General features: G+C 45.9%; 1 protein-coding gene across 6 annotated transcripts in view; it reads left to right on the forward strand.

The window, feature by feature from the left end:
- The window catches only part of Stard13 (StAR related lipid transfer domain containing 13), a 213,665-nt gene that overhangs the window by 152,614 nt on the left and 38,409 nt on the right, over positions 1-22,642 (forward strand). For 5 of the 6 annotated variants that reach the window (XM_051162822.1, XM_051162824.1, XM_051162821.1 and 2 more), the window contains exons 2-3: positions 5,909-5,980; positions 10,192-10,273. In XM_051162822.1, coding sequence (XP_051018779.1) covers positions 5,909-5,980; positions 10,192-10,273 — 154 coding nt within the window. Of the gene's footprint in view, positions 1-5,908; positions 5,981-10,191; positions 10,274-12,618; positions 12,815-22,642 lie in introns of those variants that run through there. The other variant, XM_051162827.1, reaches the window with a different exon arrangement.

Here is a 22,642-nt window from a genome sequence, read left to right on the forward strand (position 1 = left end):
AGCGTGTGACTCTGGCCTTGGAGAAAGGAATACGCATGCCCAGAGCCGGGTGCCTCTGTTTTGATAGAATGGAATTAGGTGCCACAGCATGGTGTGTGTCTGTGAACTCCTAGGTTTTGCCTTCCTATAGTCACATCCCTGCTGGCAGCAGTGTGTTTGTTAGCAACAAGGAAAGAGTTGCTTGACACTGTGGCGAGATAAAGCAGGTGCTTATAAATTGACTCGATGTTTTTGAAAAACATCAAGTAATGATTGGTAATCTTAAATTTGCCCTAAATGATGACCTGTGTTTTAGCTCCCTATCCTTAATAAATATCATATAAAGAAAATGTTATACAAAAAAAGGATATTTGGGGTGTGTGTTTGTGTGTGTGTGTGTGTGTGTGTGTGTGTGTGTGTGTGTGTGTAAGAATTATTCAGGTATTGAAAACATCAAAACAAACTTAATACAGATTCACAAAGGTGCAGGAAAGGATCCTGACTTCAGGCGAAATTGAAGGTGGAGAAAACCAGACTGTGTTCCACACACCTGCAATTTAGGTTATAATGGCCTCCTAGGGGAAGGAACCGGGGGAAGAGTGCACTCTGGATAATCTTAATGAGCACGTTATTCACGGCCATTTGAACATGAGGTGGAAAGCCTGGCATTAATTTGAACAGAATCCACCTAGTATCTTGCGGAAGAAATAGACATTTAATAAGCAGGGCCTTCACTTGAGAAGCTCTCTCTAAAGGCAAAGGCGTCATCTGCCTTAAGTACTCCGTTACTCACAAAGCTAACTCATTGGTATGAATTATCCAAACCAGGAGCCTGTTGAAGTCTTAACACCTTCCAGATACTATAATCCTGGTCACTGCATCCAAGGAGGCATCTTGCAACTGAGTTATCCTTCACTGCTAGTAAGATCTTTAGGAAGAAGACACAGTATACTGGCCGGTTCGATGCGGGGTTAGGGGCGAAGCCAGTGTTCCCCGAGCCCCCTTTCCTGTATCACTACTGTTGAGTGGTTTCATGACCGTTTAGGAAGTGTCTGCTTCAAACTGTAGCCAGCTTGTCAGTGAGGTTTGCAGGAGATTTGTAAGGACAACAGTAGTGAATATGCCAGTACTGAAACTGCAGTACTAAAGCTCACAGTAGAGGGGCCCTGGCTCCTTCTAGGCAGCCAGATTTCTGATCATTCATTCTAATACGGCCATTTAGAAAGGCTCCTTAAGGCCTCTGGGTTAGCTATGCGGAGCATGCCATGAAGCCACTCAGCTAGGCATTTGTGTTTTGATGGGAGCACCAGTTGAAAACTACATTTAGTCTCTAACTTCAGATATCACATATTTAAGAAATCATTTCCCAACAAAATAAGTTCCATGGCTTTGTACATCACATCATTGTAGGGGAACATTACTCACGGTGCATAATTACATTTGTGAGCAGCAAAGCTAAGATATTGTGATGTTAGCAGTCAGGCAGATAACCTGCACTAATAATGTGTTGGGAAATGGAACAAGAGTTAACTTCACTTTGATTACACCTTTTGGGCTTTCTTCGATAAATGTTTTACAATTGAACATGTACAATTATTAAGGAACATGACACTATTTTGTAAAAAAAAAAAAAAAAAAACATATCACTAGTCAGGGTTTGTCTCTACTGTGCCTTTATTCTCATACCCCTAAGAACATCCAGCCTGAGATAGCCCCCCACTCCCACAGGCCTCCATCCCCCACCCTCACCAGGTCCATCCCTGAACAGATTCTCTGTCTCACACTGAGCAACTGGAAGCCAGGAGAAGATAAGGCAACTGAGTCAAGGCCTGCAACTTCCTGTCAAGTGGAATCATAGACGGGTGGCATAGAGACTACCCCAGCCAGACGCCTGCTGAGCTCGGTGCAGGCGCCAGTCAGAAGCATGCTTGCTTTTTGTACAGACCTGCCACTAAAGGAAATGCTGAAAAACAAGTTGCTTCAGCCCCCAAATGCAGTTGATGTAAGATCATAGGGTTCCTTGGTCTGCACCTTGGGAGAAGAAGGGGGCTTTTTAGGGACACAGCAGTGGGGTGTGGCTTGGGAGACAGGGTGGTCACCCTCACTTACACCAGAAGAGGCTCCCCACAGAAAGAAGTTGTACTGGTAGAGCTGGGCAGTGTCCCTAGCACCCGGGCCACACACACTCTCTTTCCTTCACTTGGTAGCTGTCTCTGTTATCTGATGGAGATGCTTAGTGTGTACTGGGTTCACAGTATGCACAGGGTTTGGGGCCACCACCAAAACACCATTGCACAAAGTTATGTTAGTGATACAGACCCAAATGACATGATTATCACCTGCTCGCTTTACAAGCTGATAGAGGAGGGGCTGGGAAGAGGGGGTCCCCGTGAGTTTTATCCTGGTGGCGGTGCAGAGCTCCCCAGGGCCGGTGGCCAGGAGAGCTAGCCGAATGTTCAGCTCTCGATTTGGTGACAGTTGCCTCAAGCAACAAGGTGGCCAACACTAAAGGAAGGTCAACCTGAGGCTGCCACGTTCTCATACTTGTGCATCTGCACACATGTGCTCACTTGAACGTGTGCACACTCATGTAACACACACACACTTCTTCCTTAGTTCTGTAAAAGTCTTGTCATGACGTCCACCCAAGTGGATTGCATTCTCCCCAGCAGAGTACAATAATCCAGTCAGCTTCTCTTCCCATGACTTCAGGTACTTGAAGTCTACCTCAGAAAACACTGAACAACCAAAATAACAGAAATAGTTCATGAGTTCTGGGAGCACAGTGGAACCTCACAGAGCCCCACAGTATCACCCTGGGGATGGGGATCACCCTTTTGCCCCACAGGTGCACGCTGTACGTGTTACCTACCTGATAGTTGCTTGGAAGCCATCCTCAATTATCAAATCACAAGGCCTGGCATCTATTGTGTTTAAACTACACACGGGGTCTCAGCATCCGTTGGGAGCTGGGGTCACATCCCTGCAGGTAAAGGGGGGCATCTCTAGTCCAGTAATGTTGGTAGACGTCTGTGGGCCCTTTATTCCAGTGGCATTTTGGGTTCCACCCCACAGAGTCTTCAGCAAGAAAGCTGCAGTGAATTGATACATTCCTAGAGCTGCTACAGGGCCAGGTGAGGGTTGCAAATGGGGAGCAGCCAGAATGTGGTTTTAATGGCCTTTAATGCTCTTGTATAATACAGTGATGGTTACCAAGATCGCATTAAAAAAATAAATGTCCATGCTTTCCTCATCAAGTGTCATTTAAATCCCATTAGGCAGATCTTTGTGAAATGACACTGGCAATGTGACTCCCCTCTAATTTTCCTGTGTCTCGGCCGCTGCAAAGGCCCTGGGGAAACAGCTTTTGTCTGATCGGCATTAGATGGGACTGTGGGTGAGCCAGGGACATCCTGAGGCCCCTTTCCAACTCAGTTCAACAAAGTGAAATGTAATGGCGGTAATTATACAAGGTCGTTTTGTCGCTGGTTGGCAAGTTTGTTTTGCTCTTCAACTGAGATGTCAAGATGCTAGGCCAGCCCTTTAGTCTCTTAATATTGGCTTTGCCTGTTGAGGTGCCTGATGCCAGCTGCACAGATATCTGTTGTGTCTTCTAGATGAATCGATGCCTTTATCACTGCATAATGACCTTTGTCTCTTGAGAGACTTGATGGATGCTGAGTGGCATTTTCTAATTTATTTACTTCTTGCAATTTGTGATTTTAGCATGAAACCTAAAAACTTGTCATAGGAGGTTTTTACACGCTAGCTGACTTGAGTGCCTGAGGTAGCCCGTGCTGGGTAAGGTCTGATGATTTGTGTTTGTGTACGAATGGTGTTTCAACTCATCATCAGTGTTCCTCCTGGGAGATGACGTGGTCTGAGGGAGGCTTTATGCAGTCTGCCCTGTCCTATGGCCTGACCATAGTAGTTCTCAGTTCCAGCAGATATTCTTTTTTTTTTTTTTTTTTTAATTCTTGTTACATCTCAATGTTTATCCCACCCCTTGTATCCTCCCATTCTTCCCTCCCTCCCATTTTCCCATTATTCCTCTCCCCTATGACTGTTCCTGAGGGCAATTACCTCCCCCTGTATATGCTCATAGGGTATCAAGTCTCTTCTTGGTAACCCCAGCAGATATTCTAACAGATCCCTGGCTCCCTAGTTTCCCCACATCTTGTCATCATTTTGTCCCAGGGGTGTAGTGTCCCATGTTTCCCTGAATTCCCTGAATTTCTCTCTGAGTTTTCCTCCAGCTGTAAAGCACCTGACTCATAGATTTCTCCTTGTCTTCATTCCCTGGCTCTCTGGACCTTTTTCCGCTTAAAACTGTTTTGATCATAGTGCGAACAAAAAAACAAGACAGAAGGCCGGGCGTGGTGGCGCTTGCCTTTAATCCCAGCACTCGGGAGGCAGAGGCAGGTGGATCGCTGTGAGTTCAAAGCCAGTCTGGTGTACAAAGTGAGTCCAGGATAGCCAAGGCTACACAGAGAAACCCTATCTCAAAAAAAACAAAAAACAAAAAAACAAGACAGAAAGATGCACAGACTGATGTGATGTGCTAGAAAGTGCAGGACTCTGTGATCCCTTCCCAGCTCGTACCTAAGCTTAAAGCATGTCTGGAACTGTGTTTTCTCACCTCAGCCCTGCGTCATACCAAGGCAGCTGCAGATGCACAGCCTGAAACGACCATGAGACCCATGCTGGTCAGAATTAGCAAAGTCTCCTGACTCTGACAAAAGCCATCGCCAGGGTGGCAGCAAGCCAGGGACCCTCGGCCCCCATGAAGTTTTGCTTTTGCACATGTTTAGTGGCTAAGATCTGGCCTTAGCTGGTTCTCTTAATACACAGTAAGTGGCTTTGCCGCGTCAAACATGCTGAGCTTTTACTGAGAGGGGGCCCAGTCTCAGGCCTGTGGCCCATGCTAGTGCAGAAGGTTTTTGTGTAAAGGATTCAAGAACAGCCTTTACTAGCAGTTTTGACTACAGAGGAAAGCAAGCACCATTGACTGAGTGCCCAGCGCCTAGGAGAGCTTCGGTTGGGTCCTCTCCCTAGGCTTTTCCCTTCTATTTGGAAAAGCTGAACTTTTGACAGATGAATCTCTTTTCCCTAGGCTGATGTTTATCTAACAGCATGGTGGTTGTGAAATAATCCAGAATTCACAAGGTCAGAGAACGACCTGGTTTACACACTGTCACTCCTCCCATCTCACTCCACAGAGTCCCTCAGGGAGGTGGCTGAGTGGGCTGCGGGGTACCCACCCCACAAATGGTCATCCAAAAGGCCTGCCAGCCTTGTGGGTGTGGCCCTCCCCGTTCTGGCAGCTCCGTGAGGCTTGGATCTGGTGTCCTTTTCTCTCTGCTCTCTGAGTTTGAAGTCATTCCAATATGCTTGACCAATGAATATCTTCATACAATGTATTGGGAATTAAAACCATCGGTGAGACTGGATTTTTGGAATGCCTCCGTTCGTGAGAAAATTGACTACCCTGTTGTGTTTTTTTTATCCTGAGTGAAAGAGTAAAGCAAGGTCGAATAAATAATCCTAGATTTGTCTTGGAAAGTTTTAAATGGCCCACTAAAACGAGGGTTATAATTATTATGTCTTTCTTCTCTCTCCTCACCCAGTTCCTTGGTGCACACATCAGGTATTTTTCCCTGTGGGACACTTGGCCTTAGTGCTCTGCCCTCTGTGCTTGGTTATCATCCATGAACCATCGCTCCACAGAGAAGATGATCTGAGCAGACGTGGAACAAGTGCTCAAGTGGCCTTTCCATTCTCTGTAGCCTCCCTTCTGGGTAGGCTGGCTCGCACAAGACTACCTGGGGGGCAGCTCTGCCATGTCATGACTCACACGGAGAGCACCAGCAGAACCAGAACCGGGGCGTGTCTGTCAGACTCACGGTGCTCTTTTTCTTGCATCTTCCAGAAATCGAGGCAAAGGAAGCATGTGACTGGCTCCGAGCTGCTGGGTTCCCGCAGTATGCTCAGCTGTATGAAGGTATGTGGGCCTTTCCATCCATTCTTTTTTGTTTTGTTTTGTTTTTGAGACAGGGTCTCTCTGTGTAGCCTTGGCTGTCCTAGACTCAATTTGTAGACCAGGCTGGCCTCGAACTCACAGCGATCCACCAGCCTCTGCCTCCCAAGTGCTAGGATTAAAGGCATGCGCCACCACACCCAGCCCTCCATCCATTCTTTACAGAGGGAACAAACTCAGGTCACGCCAACCACGTAGACCCTGCCTGGTGCTTTCTGGGCCTTTGCTCTGACACACATTTCCAACAGGCTTTCAGTTTCTTTCCAGTGTCCACCATGACTTGCTTTCCAGAAGCTTTTGCATGGTTTTCTTGCTTTATTGTTGTGCTCAGTTTTCTTGAGATTGCAACAACTTTGTTGTTAATAAATTCCTTAGAGGTCTCAGAACTAGTTGCGTTGAGATAGCCCTTATTTGTAAATGTTATACATGACAAAACGTTGTAGGTCAGACATCCTTCTCCTGAGTTTTGGGTAAGTGGCTCCTCCTGGCAGCATTATTCTTCTGGTCTTTGATTCTTTAGTTAACAGTTAATAATCCGCTGCCTTGGTTACTTTTCTATTGTTGTGATAAAAACACTGTGACCTGGGTTGGAGAGATGGCTCTGGAGTTAAGGGCACTGACTGCTCTTCCAGACATCCTGAGTTCTATTCCTAGCAACCACATGGTGGCTCACAACCATCTATAATGTGATGTGACACACAATTCTGATCTATAGGTGTATGTGCAGGCAGAGCACTATATACATAATAAATAAATAAATCTTTAAAAAAAAAGAAAGAAACACTGTGACCGAGGCAGCTTACAGAAGAAAATGTTTCTTTAGAGCTTGCAGTGTTCGAGGGTTGGAATCCATGACCCGCCGGGTATGGTGGCGCACGCCTTTAATCCCAGCACTCGGGAGGCAGAGGCAGGCTGATCGCTGTGAGTTCGAGGCCAGCCTGGTCTACAAAGTGAGTCTAGGACAGCCAGAGCCACACAGAGAAACCTTGTCTGGAAAAACCAAAAAAAAAAAAAAAAAAAAGAATCCGTGACCCATCATGGCAAGGAGCACAGCAGCAGACATGGTGCTGGGTCAGCAGCTGAAAGGCCACGCCTCCTCATCCTCCCCAAACTGTTCTTCAGCTAGGGACCAAGCATTCAGACATAAGGAGCCTGTGGGGGGCCGTTCTCGTTTAGCCATCATACCCGCCTATCTATGTCCTCCTGATGTCTAACACCGTGATCACACCTTTGCTGTTTTGTAGCTCATCCTTATACATCATGAAGCAGTCAGGCCCCAGGGGTGAGCAGGGGGCGCTCTTGAGATCATCCACGGAAAACTGTAGCTAGTAGTACTTATTACAAAATTGTGTGTACACAGGAGCCAAGGGCTTGTCATTCATGGAGCTATCACTACCACAGGCCCAAGGCGGGAGGGTGTCACAGGCCAGGGAAAAGGAACCTCACATGTACCCCTGGGGGGAGCACACAGCTGCCCATGGCAGAGCCAAGGGATGCCTCCTTGCATTTCAGCCATGGTTTCCCGTTGACCAAACACAAAAGGAAGCCAGAGGGTACAGGCTTCCTGGACACCATCCACCTTCACAGTGGCTCTCAAAGCATAAACAAAGTGACAGACGACGGTACAGTGGGTCTGAGGGCTCAAGAGAGGATACTTCGCACATGAAAACAGAGCAATTTCTCTTCCTAATGGCACAAGCATTGTGTAAGATGGAAAGAGCCAATAAAATTAATCTTTGTTTATAGATAACTGTCCTTTCACTAAAAACCTTAATTTTATATTAAAAACCAAAAGGTTTGCTTTTTTCTATTTTGTTCATTTAAATTCTGTGAGGACAAAGGAAGTTAATGTTGGAATGTAGTTTGAAGTTCATAATCTCTGATAAAATTTTTCATAGGCTCGTACATAACCTTTTTGATCAAAAAAGAAAAGAGAGGGAGGGAGGGAAGATTCCTATAGTTTAAGTCTATGCAATCCCCGTCTCCTTCTCTCCACCAGCAATTTACTAATTAGGAAAGAAAAGCCCAGAGTATTAGCCAGCTCTCTGTCCTAGTCAGTGCTTCTGTTACTGCAACAAACACTGTGACCAGAGTAGGTAGGAAAGGGTTTGTGTCAGGTCACCACTCTCAGGCCACACCCCCTCACTGAGGGAAATCTGGGCGGGAACTCAAGGTAGAAACCTGTTGACAGGAGCTGAGTGATGCAGAGGCCATGGAGGAGTGCTGCTTACTAGCTAGCTGCTTTCTTATAGAAGCCAGGAAGGACCACCTGTCCTGGGCGAGCATCACCCACAGTGAGCAGGGGCCTCCCACATCAGTCATTAAGTGAGATAATACCCACAGATTTGTCTGCAGGCCAGACAAATTAAGTCTTAATTAAGACTCCCTCTTCCCGCTGGGTGTGGTGTCACAGGTCTTTAATCTCAGCACTTGGGAAGCAGAGGCAGGAGGATCGCTGTGAGTTTGAGGCCAGCCTGGTCTACAAAGCGAGTCCGGGACAGCCAAGGCTATACAGAAAGATCCTGTATGTATGTGTGTTGGGGGCAGGGGACAGGGGGAGATTCCCTCTTCCCAAAAATGTGTAGGTTTATGTCAAGACAAAAGGGAAAAAAACTGACAACAAGCAACTCATTCTCCTTACGTGGAAGGATGAGAAGTAAAAATCCCAGCCTTTTTGATTCTCCATCAGTCTATAATATAAACACACACACACACACACACACACACACACACACACACACACACACTATAATGTATATGCTATAGCTACCATGAGACACAAATGTGAGCAGTCCATAGGTATCAAAGATGTTCTTCTAGCTCAGGAACATGGATGCATCAGATTGTGTCTAATCCATATATATGTGTGTGTGTGTATACATATATATGTGTGTGTATATATACATATATATATATAAACATAATGAGAACAGAGCTCACTCTGTGCCTGCTGTTATTCAAACACCGATATTCACTAGTCATCCACTTCTGCCATAAAATAGCTGTCACGACTGTGATACTTCCTGTACAGCTGGGGGAAAACTACTTGCCCAGAGCAACACAGCAAAGAAAGTCATCAGGACTTAAAACTAGAGGCCTCCTGTGTCTCTGCTTCTCAGTGTGGTGTGCGTTCACATGCCAGGAGAGTGAGGTGGCATGCAGTGGGGACCATGAGGGATGCAGTCACTGCGAAAGACTGAGTTCATCCAGCTTGACTGGATTTTTTATAAAGCCAACTGGTTACGTCTTCAGATCGGAATGTATGGAGCCAAGCAAATATATCAGTAAAGTAATGCGTTTAAGCTTTTACTGTGTGGCCCATGTGTCCCCGGAACAACAGGGGTGTGTCTGCTTCCAGCTCAGAGGAAGGTTAAAAAGCATTAACTTTATTATAACTGGGAAGATCTGGGAAGTGCAAAGTAGGAAGGCGTGGCGGTCACCATGAACTGACATTAAATTTTACCTTAGCTGTTTTGTCAAGTGACATCAAGTGGTTTTCCTATATAAAATAGGTAATTTTTAAAATTTAAAATTATCGCCACATTCTGGGTATTGACAGTAGCCACCCAACCCCGTTGGCAGGAGTCCTATTTTGGGGAGCACTCATGGAGTTAGGATCTCTTCTCTTGTAAGCATTAGTGAGGGGACTTCAAGATGACTGAAAACTTTGTTACCAAAAAAAGAAAGAAGGAAATAATTAAGGAAGGGAGAGAGGGAGGAAGGAAAAAAGGAAGGAAGGGAGGAAAAGAAAATCTGAGCCCATTGAACTTGGGATGTTTTTAGAAATGTCCTTTGTGAAGGGAAAAAAAATCTGCCCAACGAAGAGTTCTATGCAGTCTGTCTGCAGCCTGTGCTGTAGTGAAGGGACAACGGTAGAAACTGTTCTCCGTGTTCTCTGAGGAATGTCTGCAAAGAGTGGACACAAAGGCCAAGGAGTCCTGTCCAAGGTTCAGGCTCTTATTTTCGTAGTTCACTCTTGCACCGTATCTCAGAGTGTTTTCTGTGATAAAAATAAAATCACATGCTATTTTTAAATACCGTCAGCGACAGCAGTAAGCCGTAGCTGTGGTTACGGTTGGTGGTTTGCTTTGCGCAGAGCCCGGTGGCCTGAGTGCGCAGGCCAGCGGTCACATACAGCGAAGGGCTTAAGCCTCTTCTCCCGCTTTCTCCCTCAGATTCGCAGTTCCCCATCAACATTGTGGCCGTCAAGAAAGACCATGATTTTCTTGAAAGGGACCTTGTAGAACCTCTTTGCAGGTAAGTCAGATCAGTGAAGTGGCCCTGGTTTTTATTTCGTTCCTTGGTCTGTCTCCATTTGGCTAGCACAAAGTTGATGGTTGAATTTACCAACTTAGTAAATACGTACTGTGTGGCAGCTGTCGCCAGTAGCATGCTCTGTTCCCGCTCCTGGAGAGTTTAAATCTTAATAGGGGGCTTCAGACATTAGATTAGGAAAAAGAGAGAGGAAGAGGAGGAGAAAGGAAGACAGAAGGGGACAGAGAAGAAAGAGGGAAAGAGCGATGGATATTTCAGAGTATGTTAAATAACTTTTTTTTTTTTAATGTAAACTGAGGATACGCAGACGAGGGGGTGGGAGGAGCCAGGGCTGGCCAGCCGTCTCAAGCTTTGTCAGGGAGAAGGCTGAGACATCCTTTGAGTATGTTCAACTGGACCTAAGGTTTATTTTTTACACATATAAAGTCAAGTGGTTATATCTTCAAATAGGAATAGATAAGGTCAAGTAAATACATCAGCAGATTGACGTATTTAAACCTTTCTTGTGTGATGAGTTCTCTAAAGAGGCCAAGATGTGTATGTGAGGATTTCCTCCCCTCAGAACACTTCACAGGGTAGTTGGAAAAGCCCAGGTGAGAAATTAAGGCAGGAGCAAATGAACAAATAAGTAACAATTAAACTTTAGCTAATAATTTAAAAGAGCCAATGGAATCCATATTGATTCTGCATGAACAGTCAACTGTGCCCGTGAACTCTGCAGTGCCGTGGCTAATGCTCTTGGGGTAGGTGTCAGCTACAGGAAGCTCACTCTCCAGGCCATCCTACACCGGTGACCCTCAGTCCACTGCTCTTATGTATGCTGCATTTGGTAAACATGACTATTTAAGAGGAACACAGAGATGCTAAGGCATGCCAGAAACAGCGTAAATAATCCCAAGCTTGCTGGATCCCTAAATCTGCTTTTGTGTTCTGAGCTGCTCAGCCCATGTTCCTGTTTGTCTTACAGGATTTGTGGTAATGAATGGTCTCAGTATTCACAAAAACGATACTGTGTATCTGCTTAAGTTTAGTATATCAATCCTGTCACTTAAAAAAAAGGGAGAGTGGGTGGTGCTGAAGAGATGGCTCAGTGGTTAAGAGCACTGGCTGCTCTTCTAGAAGACCCCAGTTCAATTCCCAGCAGCCACATGGCAGCTCACAACTGTCTATAACTCCAGTTCCAGAGGATCTGATACTTTCATACCAATGCACATAAAATTTAAATAAATAAAAAAGGACTCTGAATCATGAACTTGGGGGCTGGTTGGTTACACTTGCTGCAAAGCATAACTGCCTGAGTTCGATTCCTGAGACTCACAGGGAGGGAGGAGAGAGATAATGCCCAAAAGTTGTCCTCTGACCTCTGTACATGCACCATGGCGTTTGTACATACACCACCCATGCAGTCAATCATATATTTGAGTGGATACAAGCTATTTAGGCTGGAAGACAAATCAGCACACCACGCCCTCTCTGGGAGCCTGTGAGGTGAACTTTGACTTGGAAGAGCAGTTTCTCTTCTTCACCCGGAAGGCACTTCCTCGGCATGAACAGATCCTTCTGAAAAAGCACTCACTCCACTCAATACAGTCCGATCAGTTTTTTTCAGTTTTTATAGTCCGGCAGTTTTTTCCCCTTTAGGTATTAAATATATCCCTGTTGGCTGGCACTTTAAAAATATTAATTCATGTTTTTAAAATTATGTTTTACTATTTTTTCCGATTAAGTCTTCTAAATTTGTTTTCTATAAATGAGCTTTTTTCCCCCCAGTTTTTTGTTTGGTTGTTGGTTGGTTGGTTGGTTGGTTGGTTTTTTTGAGACAGGGTTTCTCTGTGTAGCCTTGGCTGTCCTGGACTCTCTTTGTAGACCAGGCTGGCCTCGAACTCACATCAATCGATCTGCCTGCCTCTGTTTCCCAAGCGCTGGGATTAAAAGTGTGCGTCATCATGACCAGCAAATGGGTTTATATTTAGCATTATTTTATATATACATGTATCCATGTACATACACATACACAAAACGGACTAGTACCCGTATACAGGCAAGGCTTGAAAAGGCTTCGTCCACTGCTCCTGAAGCTACCACTTCCTTGTCCTCCATGTCCACCCCTACTTCTGAACTCTGGCACCCACAGGTCAGTTTTCTGTGCCTTCACTTCTGGCTCTATGAGGCTGTCACAGAGATGACATGGAGCAGTGTATGGATGCTTTGCTTGGCTTTTTGTCAGTGTAATGTCTTTAAGGTTAATTCGTGGCTTTCTTTTCCATTTCAAAATATATTACTTTCCATTGTACAGACAGATTTCATGGCTCTCCAATTTAAGGATATATGGACACGCTAACACTGATACATTGTGTGAGAACAAAAGGATATTTCTTTCCAATTAAATCTAAAGAATGAGACTGTGGGGGCTCATGACAGTTCTCTTTTATCTTTATAAGGAGCCAGTAACCACTTCAAGTGACCTTGTTATTTTGTGTTTCCAACAACGTATTGAGGAGTTCAGGTACCTGGCCCTTTGGGGTATGTTTTTGTTTCGTCCATAGATGGTCTTACTGGTGTCTGGCTATTACTGCATTGTGATTTTTTTTTTTTTTTTTTTTTTTTTTTTTGGAGACAGGGTTTCTCTGTGTAGCCTCAGCTGTCACTATGTAGATGATGCTGGCCTCAAACAGAGATTCACCTGCCTCCCAAATATCGAGATTAAAGGCGTGTGTTGCCGCTGCTCCTGGCTTGCATTCTGATTTTTAACGTGCGTTTTCTTAGTGACCTTTACACTACACATCCTTCCATGTCTCACCAGCCTATCTTCTCCTGAAGAATATCTTTTCAAGCTTTCTCGCATTTTTATTCGAATAATAAGTTTTATTCCTGATTCTTGAGTGGATTTTGTTGTTATAGATACCCTCTTATTGTCCGTTGTGTTTTAGAAATGTTTTTTCCAGCCTGTAGATCCTTTTAGAATCACAGAATGAGGGGTTTTGTTGTTGTTTTGCCAGCCGAATTTGTTTTATTTTGTTCACTTTAATTTGTTCATATTTTAAAATGTCCTTGCATTTTAAAATGCAAGGGTGTGGTGGCGCGCGCCTTTAATCCCAGCACTTGGGAGGCCGAGGCAGGTGGATTGCTGTGAGTTCGAGGCCAGCCTGGTCTACAGAGTGAGTCCAGGATAGCCAAGGTTACACAGAGAAACCCTGTCTTGAAAAAAAAATGTCCTTGCCTAAGATGAGGTCACAAGTATGTTATCTTGTATATTTTGAATTTGAGTTTGTCTCAGTAAGTACAAGACCTGAGCCAAGATTCCTTGCTTGGCACTTCAGTGTCTAGTGGTTTCTGATACCTACTGAGAGGACTTGACTGCCGTCTTCAAGTCCCCTTGGCACACGTCTGCGCGTTTGTGTGTGTTATGTGTGCATCTGTGACACACAAGCCACAAGCAAGAGCTGGTTCTCTCTTCCATCCTCTGGCGACTGGGGACTGAACTCAGGCTGTCCTGTCTGGTGGCAAGTGCTTTCAGCCACTGAGCCGTCTCATTGGCTCTAAATTTATGTGTTGGCCAGCAGTCAGTGTGTTTGGGGAACTGTATTCACAGCACGAGAAGTGGACTTTACAGTACCTAAGACTTTCTTGGTTCTGGTGTATGCTATTATTTTTACATCCAGTTTTTATTACCAGAATATCATTCTTGATATTGTTTTATAGCTTGTAAAGTCTTCCTAGGCTGGCTTATTAATTCTTGTTTTAAAAAAAAAAAAAAGCATTTGGCCAGAAGTGTGTGAGCCTCGGTTCTCAAGGTACGGGAGCTGTGGGTAGAATAGAGGCCAAAGGAAGAGTCACGCCCTGGGTGGATCAAAGGAAATGAGGAGTAGAGAGAAGCCAGAGGTGGCTGGCCGAACAGGCGTGGGGAATGCTTTCTGCTCACTATGAGTTCCTCACAGTACAGATTTTCCTGCCTTGCAAACAGCAGAAAGCGACAGACTATCTCCCGCTGGAGGAGAATGATGGCATTTAAAAAGTTTTTGAGATTAATAAGCAGCTAATTAGAAACTCATCTTCTCAGAGGGTAAGTATTGATTAATGCCCAGAGAGCCATGAGGGAGTGAGATTTTGTTCGTTTTCTTCTTTGTGCTCTGCATTCACAAAGACAGCGAATCTTTAGGTTTTGTTTTTTTGTTAACTTTTGAAATTACATCTGTTTGCTTATTTGTTTGTTTGTTGTGTGGCAGGGGCACCTCAGTGTGCATGTGTGACCAGATGACACCTTTTAGACACTGCTTATCTCGTCCCCCAGCACGGGCCTTGGGGATTGAACTTGGGTCCTTGGGCTTGACCGCAGCCTCCTTCACCTTGTAGTCTGTCCTCCCCCACCCCTCTACTTTGTTTTTAAGTCTTATTGGGCCCTGCAGTTCTCGTGCTTGATTAAAATGCTGAGGTCATGCAGGCAGGTGGAGGGGATTATGCCACAGGGCACTCCTTCCCTTGGCTTCCACAGGGAGCCCCAGAGGCAGGCAGGCAATCTGGAAGTCCCCTGCAGTAGGGTGTTTGCCACAGAGATGTTACAGAACCTGCTGAGGGTGCGACTGCCCGGAGGAATCAGGGTGCATGTGCTCCGGAACACCTCTCCCTTTTTTTGTAGCGCTCAGGTTTAGTCCCCAGAAACCAGACCGGTTTGCTGCCTTTGCTGAAAATGTGAAGCACCTGGATGGCAGCTGAGTTCTCTCTGTGGCTGTAGGGTTGCCGGTGTGACCAGTGTCCTGCAGGGATGTGGGGGGGGGGGTTGAGGGGGGGAAGAAGTGTCCTGCAGGGATGCAGGGGGGTGTGGGGGGGGAGTGGGGGGTAAGCAGTGTCCTGCAGGGATGCAGGGGTGGGGGGAGTGGGGGGGAAGCAGTGTCCTGCAGGGATGCGGGGGGGGGCGGGAGTGGGGGAAGGGAAGCAATGTCCTGCAGGCTCCACAGGGATGGGCTGTGTGTCCTGCAAAGTTCATTGCAGATCTAATTACCTAAATGAGCTGGTTGGAACTTTAACTCCATGGGACACTCTGAGGACACAAAAGGTGTCCAAATAGCTTGCAAAGTTTGTCCTTTGATGCATGTCACAGCCAGCCGAAGCCCTGGGTGGTTGGGGGGAGCTCCATCTGCAACGTTGCAGTGTTTGCTGCGGCTGGCTGCAGACATAGGAACACGACCTTTGTATTCCTAAATTAATGTGAGGATAGCGGCTCATTTGCATAATGAATATCATTAATAGATGCTAATTAATTATAGCCTGTGACAGATGAGGGCACAGAGCTGTGTTTGCTGTCATTTGTTGATAGGCTCAGCTGTGCCTGGCCAGTCCAGCCCCTGCTTGTTAAAATGATGAGAAGTGATGGTGCCTCTCTCAAGAAGCAAAGAACAGTGGGAGGGAAAGCTGTAGGTTCACTGCGGCACACACCGCTGTTTGATTTGACAGTCTCTGTGAAAAATAATATAAATCTTTTCCCTTTAAAAACATTTATCATAAGGCTGGGCAGTGGTGGCGTACCCCTTTAATCCCAGCACTTGGGAGGCAGAGGCAAGCAGATTGCTGTGAGTTTGAGGCCAGCCAGGGCTACACAAAGAAACCCTGTCTGGAAAAAAAAAAATTCATAGACAGGTGGTGGTAGCGTATGCCTTTAATCCCAAAGGAATAAAAATATAATATAATACATTGTATACATCATATAAGTATATTATGTAAATTATATATAAATTATATAATATATAAATTATATAATATATTTATATATATCAAAGAGGTGGCTAAAAAGGTAGATTGATAGCTGAGAGTGCTTCCTGCTCTTTTTTTTGTTTTTGTTTTTCGAGACAGGGTCTCTCCCTGTTAGCCTTGGCTGTCCTGGACTCGCTTTGTAGACCAGGTTGGCCTTGAACTCACAGCGATCCGCCTGCGCTTCCTGCTCTTCCAGAGGACTCAGGTTCAATTCTCAGCACCTACATGGTGGCCTCCAACTGCAGCTCCTGTACCAACGGATCCGACACCCTCTTCTGGCCTCCATGAGTAACAGACACACAAGTGGTATAGACATACGTGCAGTACGCCCATACATATAGAATAAAACAATGACGATGGCAATAATTGTCTTGTGCAAGCTGATTATGTCACACACAGCCCCTGTCTGACAGCACAGCCTGCACGGGTTTTTTTTTTTTTTTTTTCCATTTGTGTAGGTGACCTTTACCCTGTTTTCTGCTCACACTTCAGCTGATGTCCAGAGGCAGTTCCGGAGTTTCACCATTAGCACAGCAGTGGTTGCTCCTGCTGCAGATACTTGGGGTGGGGGGGGACGACCACCAAAGGGAACGCCTAGGGAAGTGCATCCACTTCCTGCTGGCTCCACAATGGCGTGGTGACAGTCGTTTGCTTCCTTCAAACTACTTTCTAATGCCCATGCCACCCCCAGACACATGAGGCCTTCCGACGACGCATGGCCTGTGACTCTTGGACACCCTCAAGTCTTGAGAGCTACCTAGCAGAGTTGTGTGCGTGTGGCTTAGAGCCATCAGTCTGCTCTCCGCAATCTGTGCTTGCCAGACTCACTCAGCACCAAGCCCTTTCCCACACCCTGGGGTCACAGCACATGGAGGACTCCTCCCTCCCCCCATTTTCCTCTCCCCTCACCCCCCGCATCAGGGCTGGGCTTTGACCCAAGCTAGACAGCACATCTTCACTGACTGTGGTTCTTTGAATGTCTTTGAGGCTCCCACCCAGAACACTCCTCAGCTGACAGGGCTCCATCCTCCACCCTGACGGGGGAGCCAAGGGTAAGAAGTTCAGGCCGTTGGAATGGCATCGGAATGGCCTGGGAGAGACTACCGCCCATCTCTGCTTGCTGCCCCTCCCATGCCTTTGGCAGGAAAATAGAGAATATCACAGGAAAGGAGCCGTGAGATCGGGGTAGGAAACCTCGTGACCCCTCTGAGGTCTGGCAGTGGCAATAGCCACCAGAAGCCTAAAGTATGAGGAAGGAAGGAGAGGACCTACTGTTTTCCTGTGGTCGCTAAGGGAGGGTGGACAGCCTGTGGTGTCCCCAGGCGTTTGTAGAGCATGAGTCAGGCCCTGTCAACCTGCGCCTAGCCCCTCACACTGACACTGCTGCTCCCTTGCCCTGGACTTCCTCTCTGTCTGCCTTCCCTTCCTGACCACTGCCTGGCTCCTGCTCTGCTCCTCTGAGCTGTGACAGACTTTCAGCTCCACGTCATGGACTTCATCCTACACAGCTGCACGTTGTGGGTACAGGGCCTTGTCCCAAATGGGACGTCCATAAATATCCATTAAGTTTAACTGGGACTTGGCAGAAATAGTCTTTCAGCCCACAAATTATTATATTGTTTCTTTGGATAGGAAATATATGATGATAAACTCCTTATTTTCTCTTGAAAATACTTTAATATGCTGTCCTTTGCTAAAAACCTCTTTCTCCTCCTCCTCCTCCTTCTCCTTCTCCTCTTCCTCCTCTTCCTCCTCCTTCTCCTCCTCCTCCTCTACCTCCTCCTCCTCTTTCACGTACCATCTTACTATGCAACCCAGGCTGGCCTGGAACTTGCCATGTAGACCAGGCTAGCTTCAAACTCACAGAGATCTACCTGCCTCTGCTTAAGCTTAAAGGTGAGCACCAACACACACAGCCTTCACAGACTTCTTAAGATAGCACTGGGTGCGTCCTAGCTTCAGGCTTGCATGTGGTGGCCCGCACGCACACTCGGACTTTTACCTTCCTCGGGCTGGCTTCCTTCCTTGGCCCCAGGTCCTAAACACTGGAGTTCACCTGGGTTCTGAATTTGTTTCCCTAGTTTACTTGGTTTTAGTTACATTCTGCCCTTGATATCCATGGGGTCACCATCCCTGAATTCAACCGACCTCACATTAAGCATGAAGCAACCACTTGCACGATGTTTACACTGTACTAAATATTATAAACAAGGGGCTGGAGAGATGGCTCAGAGGTTAAGAGCACTGACTGTTCTTCCAGAGGTCCTGAGCTCAATTCCCAGCAACTGTATGGTAGCTTACAACCATCTATAATGTGATCTAATGTCATCTTCTGGCCTGCAGGCATAAATTCAGGCAGAGCATTGTAGGCATAATAAATAAATTTTTAAAATATTATAAACAATACAGGACTGATTTAAAATATACGAGAGGATTGAAGGAGTGTATACAAATGCTGTGCTATGTTCCATAAGGGACTTGAGCACAAGAGGACTTGAGTGTCTACAGGGGCCCCTGGAACCAATCTTCCAAAAAAATAGAGGATCGATCTCCTCTGTTGTGTATGCCGTCCACTTATCATCTGTATCCTACCAACTCGCCAGTGGGTCTGGACCACAAGAGCCCCAAGCTTTACCATATACAGACCAGAGCTCATTCTCCCTCATATCCCTGCCTCTCACTGAGATCCGTAGTTTACTGCTGTCAACACTTGATAGCACATTCACAAAACCTTGAAATCTGAGCTCACCCTCTGTTTGCCTCCCCATCTTCCATATGAGCTGATCGCCACAGCCCACCCTCATGGACACATTGCTCTCTTTACCACTTTGCTGTCTATCATTCAGGTTTCTTTTTTCTTTATTGAAAATAGTTTTTGCTGGGCAGTGATGATGCATGCCTTTAATCCCAGCACTCGGGAGGCAGAGGCAAGTGGATCACTGTGAGTTCGAGGCCAGCCTGGTCTACAAAGCGAGTTTAGGACAGCCAAGGCTACACAGAGAAACCTTGTCTTGGAAAAGAAAAAAAAAAAAAGGAAAGAAAATAGTTTTGTAGACAGTATCTTCTGATGATGGTTTCTTTTCCCCCAATTCCTCCCAGAGTCTCCCCGTCACCCCATCCACTTAAATCCACAACCTATCTTTCTCCCTCATTAGAATACAATAAAGAATAATACAATAAATTGCAATAAAATAAAAACAAATCAGAATACGACAAAACAAATAGCAGAAAAATACCCTAAGAAATACATATAGCTATAGAGACATGCATGTTTCCACACAACATAAAACCACAACCATATTATAAAAAACCACGACAATATTATATAAGCAAAATGTCCAAAGAAAACAAAACAAAACAAACAAAATGGACAAACTACTGTAACTGTTGAGTTTGTCTTGTGGTGGCCATATACTGCTCCTCACGGCCTGCCTGCCCTCGCATGTGTTTTGTACAACCAGTGAAACTCCTTTAGAGAAAACTAATTTTTCATTTGCAAACAGTTATCAATTAGAGCTTCTGGTTAAGAGATGGAGGCTTCTGCCACTTGCCCCTCTCAGCACTGAGACCTCAGCTGGTGCAGACCCGGGCAGGCTTTGTGCGTGCTGTGGTGCAGACCCTGGCAGGCTTTGTGCGTGCTGTGGTGCAGACCCGGGCAGGCTCTGTGCGTGCTGTGCTGCCACCATAGACACTTTGGTCCTACTGTGTTTAGAAGGTCTTGTTTTTTTGGTGGTCTCCTTCCCCTCTGACTCTTATAGTCTTTTCACCTCTTTTCCACAGAAAAGGGAGGGATCAATGGAGACATCCCATTTAGGACTGAGTGTTCAACAGTCTCTCACTCTTTGCATACTGTCCAGTTGTGGGTCTCTGTATTTGTTCCCACCTGCTGCAGGAGGAAGCTGAGCAAGCACTGATGTATGAGTGAAGCAGAGTGTCATTAGGAGTGATTTTATTGCTATATTCCATTAAAAAACAGTAGCACATGGTTTTCCCCTAAGTCCCTGGCATAGTTATTCTTCGGTTCTTGACCACCCAAGCAGTGTGTCAGGTGTGGGTTCTATCTCATGGGTGGGTCTTAAATCCAATCAGATAGTGTCTGGTTACTCTCAGAAGCGTGTGTCACTATTACACCAGTGTGTCTTGCAGGCAGGCCACCATTGTAGAGTTAAGACTTTGTGGCTTACTTGGTGTTCACATTTATCCTCCAGTAGTGTACAGAGTACCTTCCAGGGCCGTGAGCACTAATGAGTAGGGGTGAAGGCTCTAAGTAGGCACCAGCTTGACTTCTCTGGGTTCAATAGTTGGGTAGATATTGTCTTCATCAATGGAGCCTTACTGGCAGTTTGTGGAGAGAAACCAATAGTCTTGGCAAACAATAGCCTGGTTTGTTTGGGGCTCTTCATGGGACCCCGTTAGCCAACAACTCAATTAAATGTAACCCACTCCCAGAACTGGAGGTGTCAGCCAGGCATAGTGGCACACACCTGTAATCCCAGCACGCAGGAGGCAGAGGCAGGTGGATCTCTTTGAGATCAAGGCCAGCCAGAGCTCAAACAGCCTTCAGCCTTCAGTGTTAGCTGTCTCTCCCTCCTCTTCTCCTTCAGCCCCTGTCTTCCCTTCCCTTCTGCTTCTGATACTTCCATTGCAGCCCCCACCCCTCTCATCCATAATTCCCTGCTCTCTCTCTTTCTCTCTCTCCTTCCTAGGGTGATCCATCCCTCCCCCTCGTCCCTGACTCAGTACCTAACCTTTGTGGTTACGGATCATAGCCTTCTTATTAAAAACTTAGTAGCTAACGTCCATATAGGTGAATGCGCACCATCCTTGTCTCTTTGAGTCTGGGTTCCTCATTCAGGACAATTGTTTTTCCTAGCTCCATCCATCTGCCTATGAATTTCATCATTTCATTTTTTTTAAACAACTGAGTAATATTTTGTTGTATAAATGTACAGTGTGTTTTGTTTTGTTTTGTTTTATCCATTCTTCCATTGATGGACATCTAGACCATTTCCAGTTTCTGGCTATTAAGAAAAGAGCAGAAGTGTATCACTTAAATTTTTCTTTTTTAGTTTTTCAAGACAGGCTGTCTCTGTATAGCCTTGGCTGTCCTGGACTCTCTTTGTAGACCAGGCCGGCCTCAAACTCACAATGATCCACCTGCCTCTGCCTCCCGAGTGCTGGGATTAAAGGCGTGTACCACCACACCTGGCATCACTTAGATTCTTTAAAATATGATTTATTTTCTTTTTTATGCGTATGTGTGTGCCTATATGGATTTATGTGCACCAAATGCATGCAAGTGACCACTGAGGCCAGAAGAGTGTGTCAGATACCCTAGAACTTGGGTTAGGTAGTTGTGAGCCGTGTGTGTGGGTGCTGCATGGTTCTCGGCAAGAGCAACATGTGCTCCGGACTACTAAGCCAGTATCTCATCCAGATTCTGGAACCATCTCTCAACCGTCCCTCTTAAATTCCTCCTCTGTCCCACCTTAGGTACATATCTCAGTATGATAACATTCCCCAGTGTCATGTCCTTCATATTATATATCTTTATATTACATATAATATCTCCTCAGTGCCCACATACTGCTCCTAATCCTTTCATTCCGATCCTCCATGGTCCAGCCCCTGCCTCTCTCCCATCCAGGTACCCACGATTCCTAGGTAACATCATCCTGTTGATGCTTATCCTAGACAGGGCAGCAGATTTCTCTTAGTTCTTCACCATCTTGCTCGAATGTTATCTTTTTTCATCTAGCACCCTTACTTCTTCTCCTACTTAGCATGCCCACAGCCCACATGGGACGATGAGAGACTCAAGGACAAGAACTACCTTTGTCTCATCTCTGTGTGCTAGCCTCTTCCTGGGGCACAGATCACCCCTTAGACGGACGGATATCAGCTTTTCTCTCCCTTCTGACTTCCCCATTAGAACCCCAAGTTCGGCACCTGAAATGAAAGCACTACTTCGTTCATCTACAAGATGATGCCAAAAGCAGCAGAACTTAAAAATTTTTGGCCATTTTTCCTGAAAGGCTCAAGACTACCTTGTTTGCCTTAATAACTGAACCCAGACAGCTACAAACGCAGAGAGGCCAGGCTTCACCGTTTTCTCTTTAAACAGGAGGTAAACAGGGAAAGGGACTGCCAAGCTTGAGGCACGTCATTCTATTGTCTAGGATCTACTAAAATGATCCCTGAGGTAGACAGAAGCAATAAATGAAGGAGATAGGCCAACATCCAGCCCGATATCACTCATGTTTGGCTCCCTTGAGCCAATGGTCCTCCTAGGAGGCAGCATATCATCCGCTGAACCCACTCACTTTGGTCCTGTCTCTTTGCTCTGCAGTACAGAGGCAAACCAGGTGCCGCTTGTAGGCGACCGTGTTCAGTAACAATGGATTCTGTAGTCCTACCTGTGCCAAGTGGACTGCAGTGATCGGAAGATACCGATGGTGTCCTGCAAACAGCGTTCATATAGAAGGTCCTTCTAGGCCAGTGGTTCTCAGCCTGTGGGTCGAGACCCTTTTGGGAATTGAATGACCTTTTCACAGGGGTCGGTCACCTAAGACCATTGGAAAACACACATATTTATGTTACGAT

The sequence above is a fragment of the Acomys russatus genome, chromosome 19 (assembly GCF_903995435.1).
Source record: "Acomys russatus chromosome 19, mAcoRus1.1, whole genome shotgun sequence".
NCBI classification, from domain to species: domain Eukaryota; kingdom Metazoa; phylum Chordata; class Mammalia; order Rodentia; family Muridae; genus Acomys; species Acomys russatus.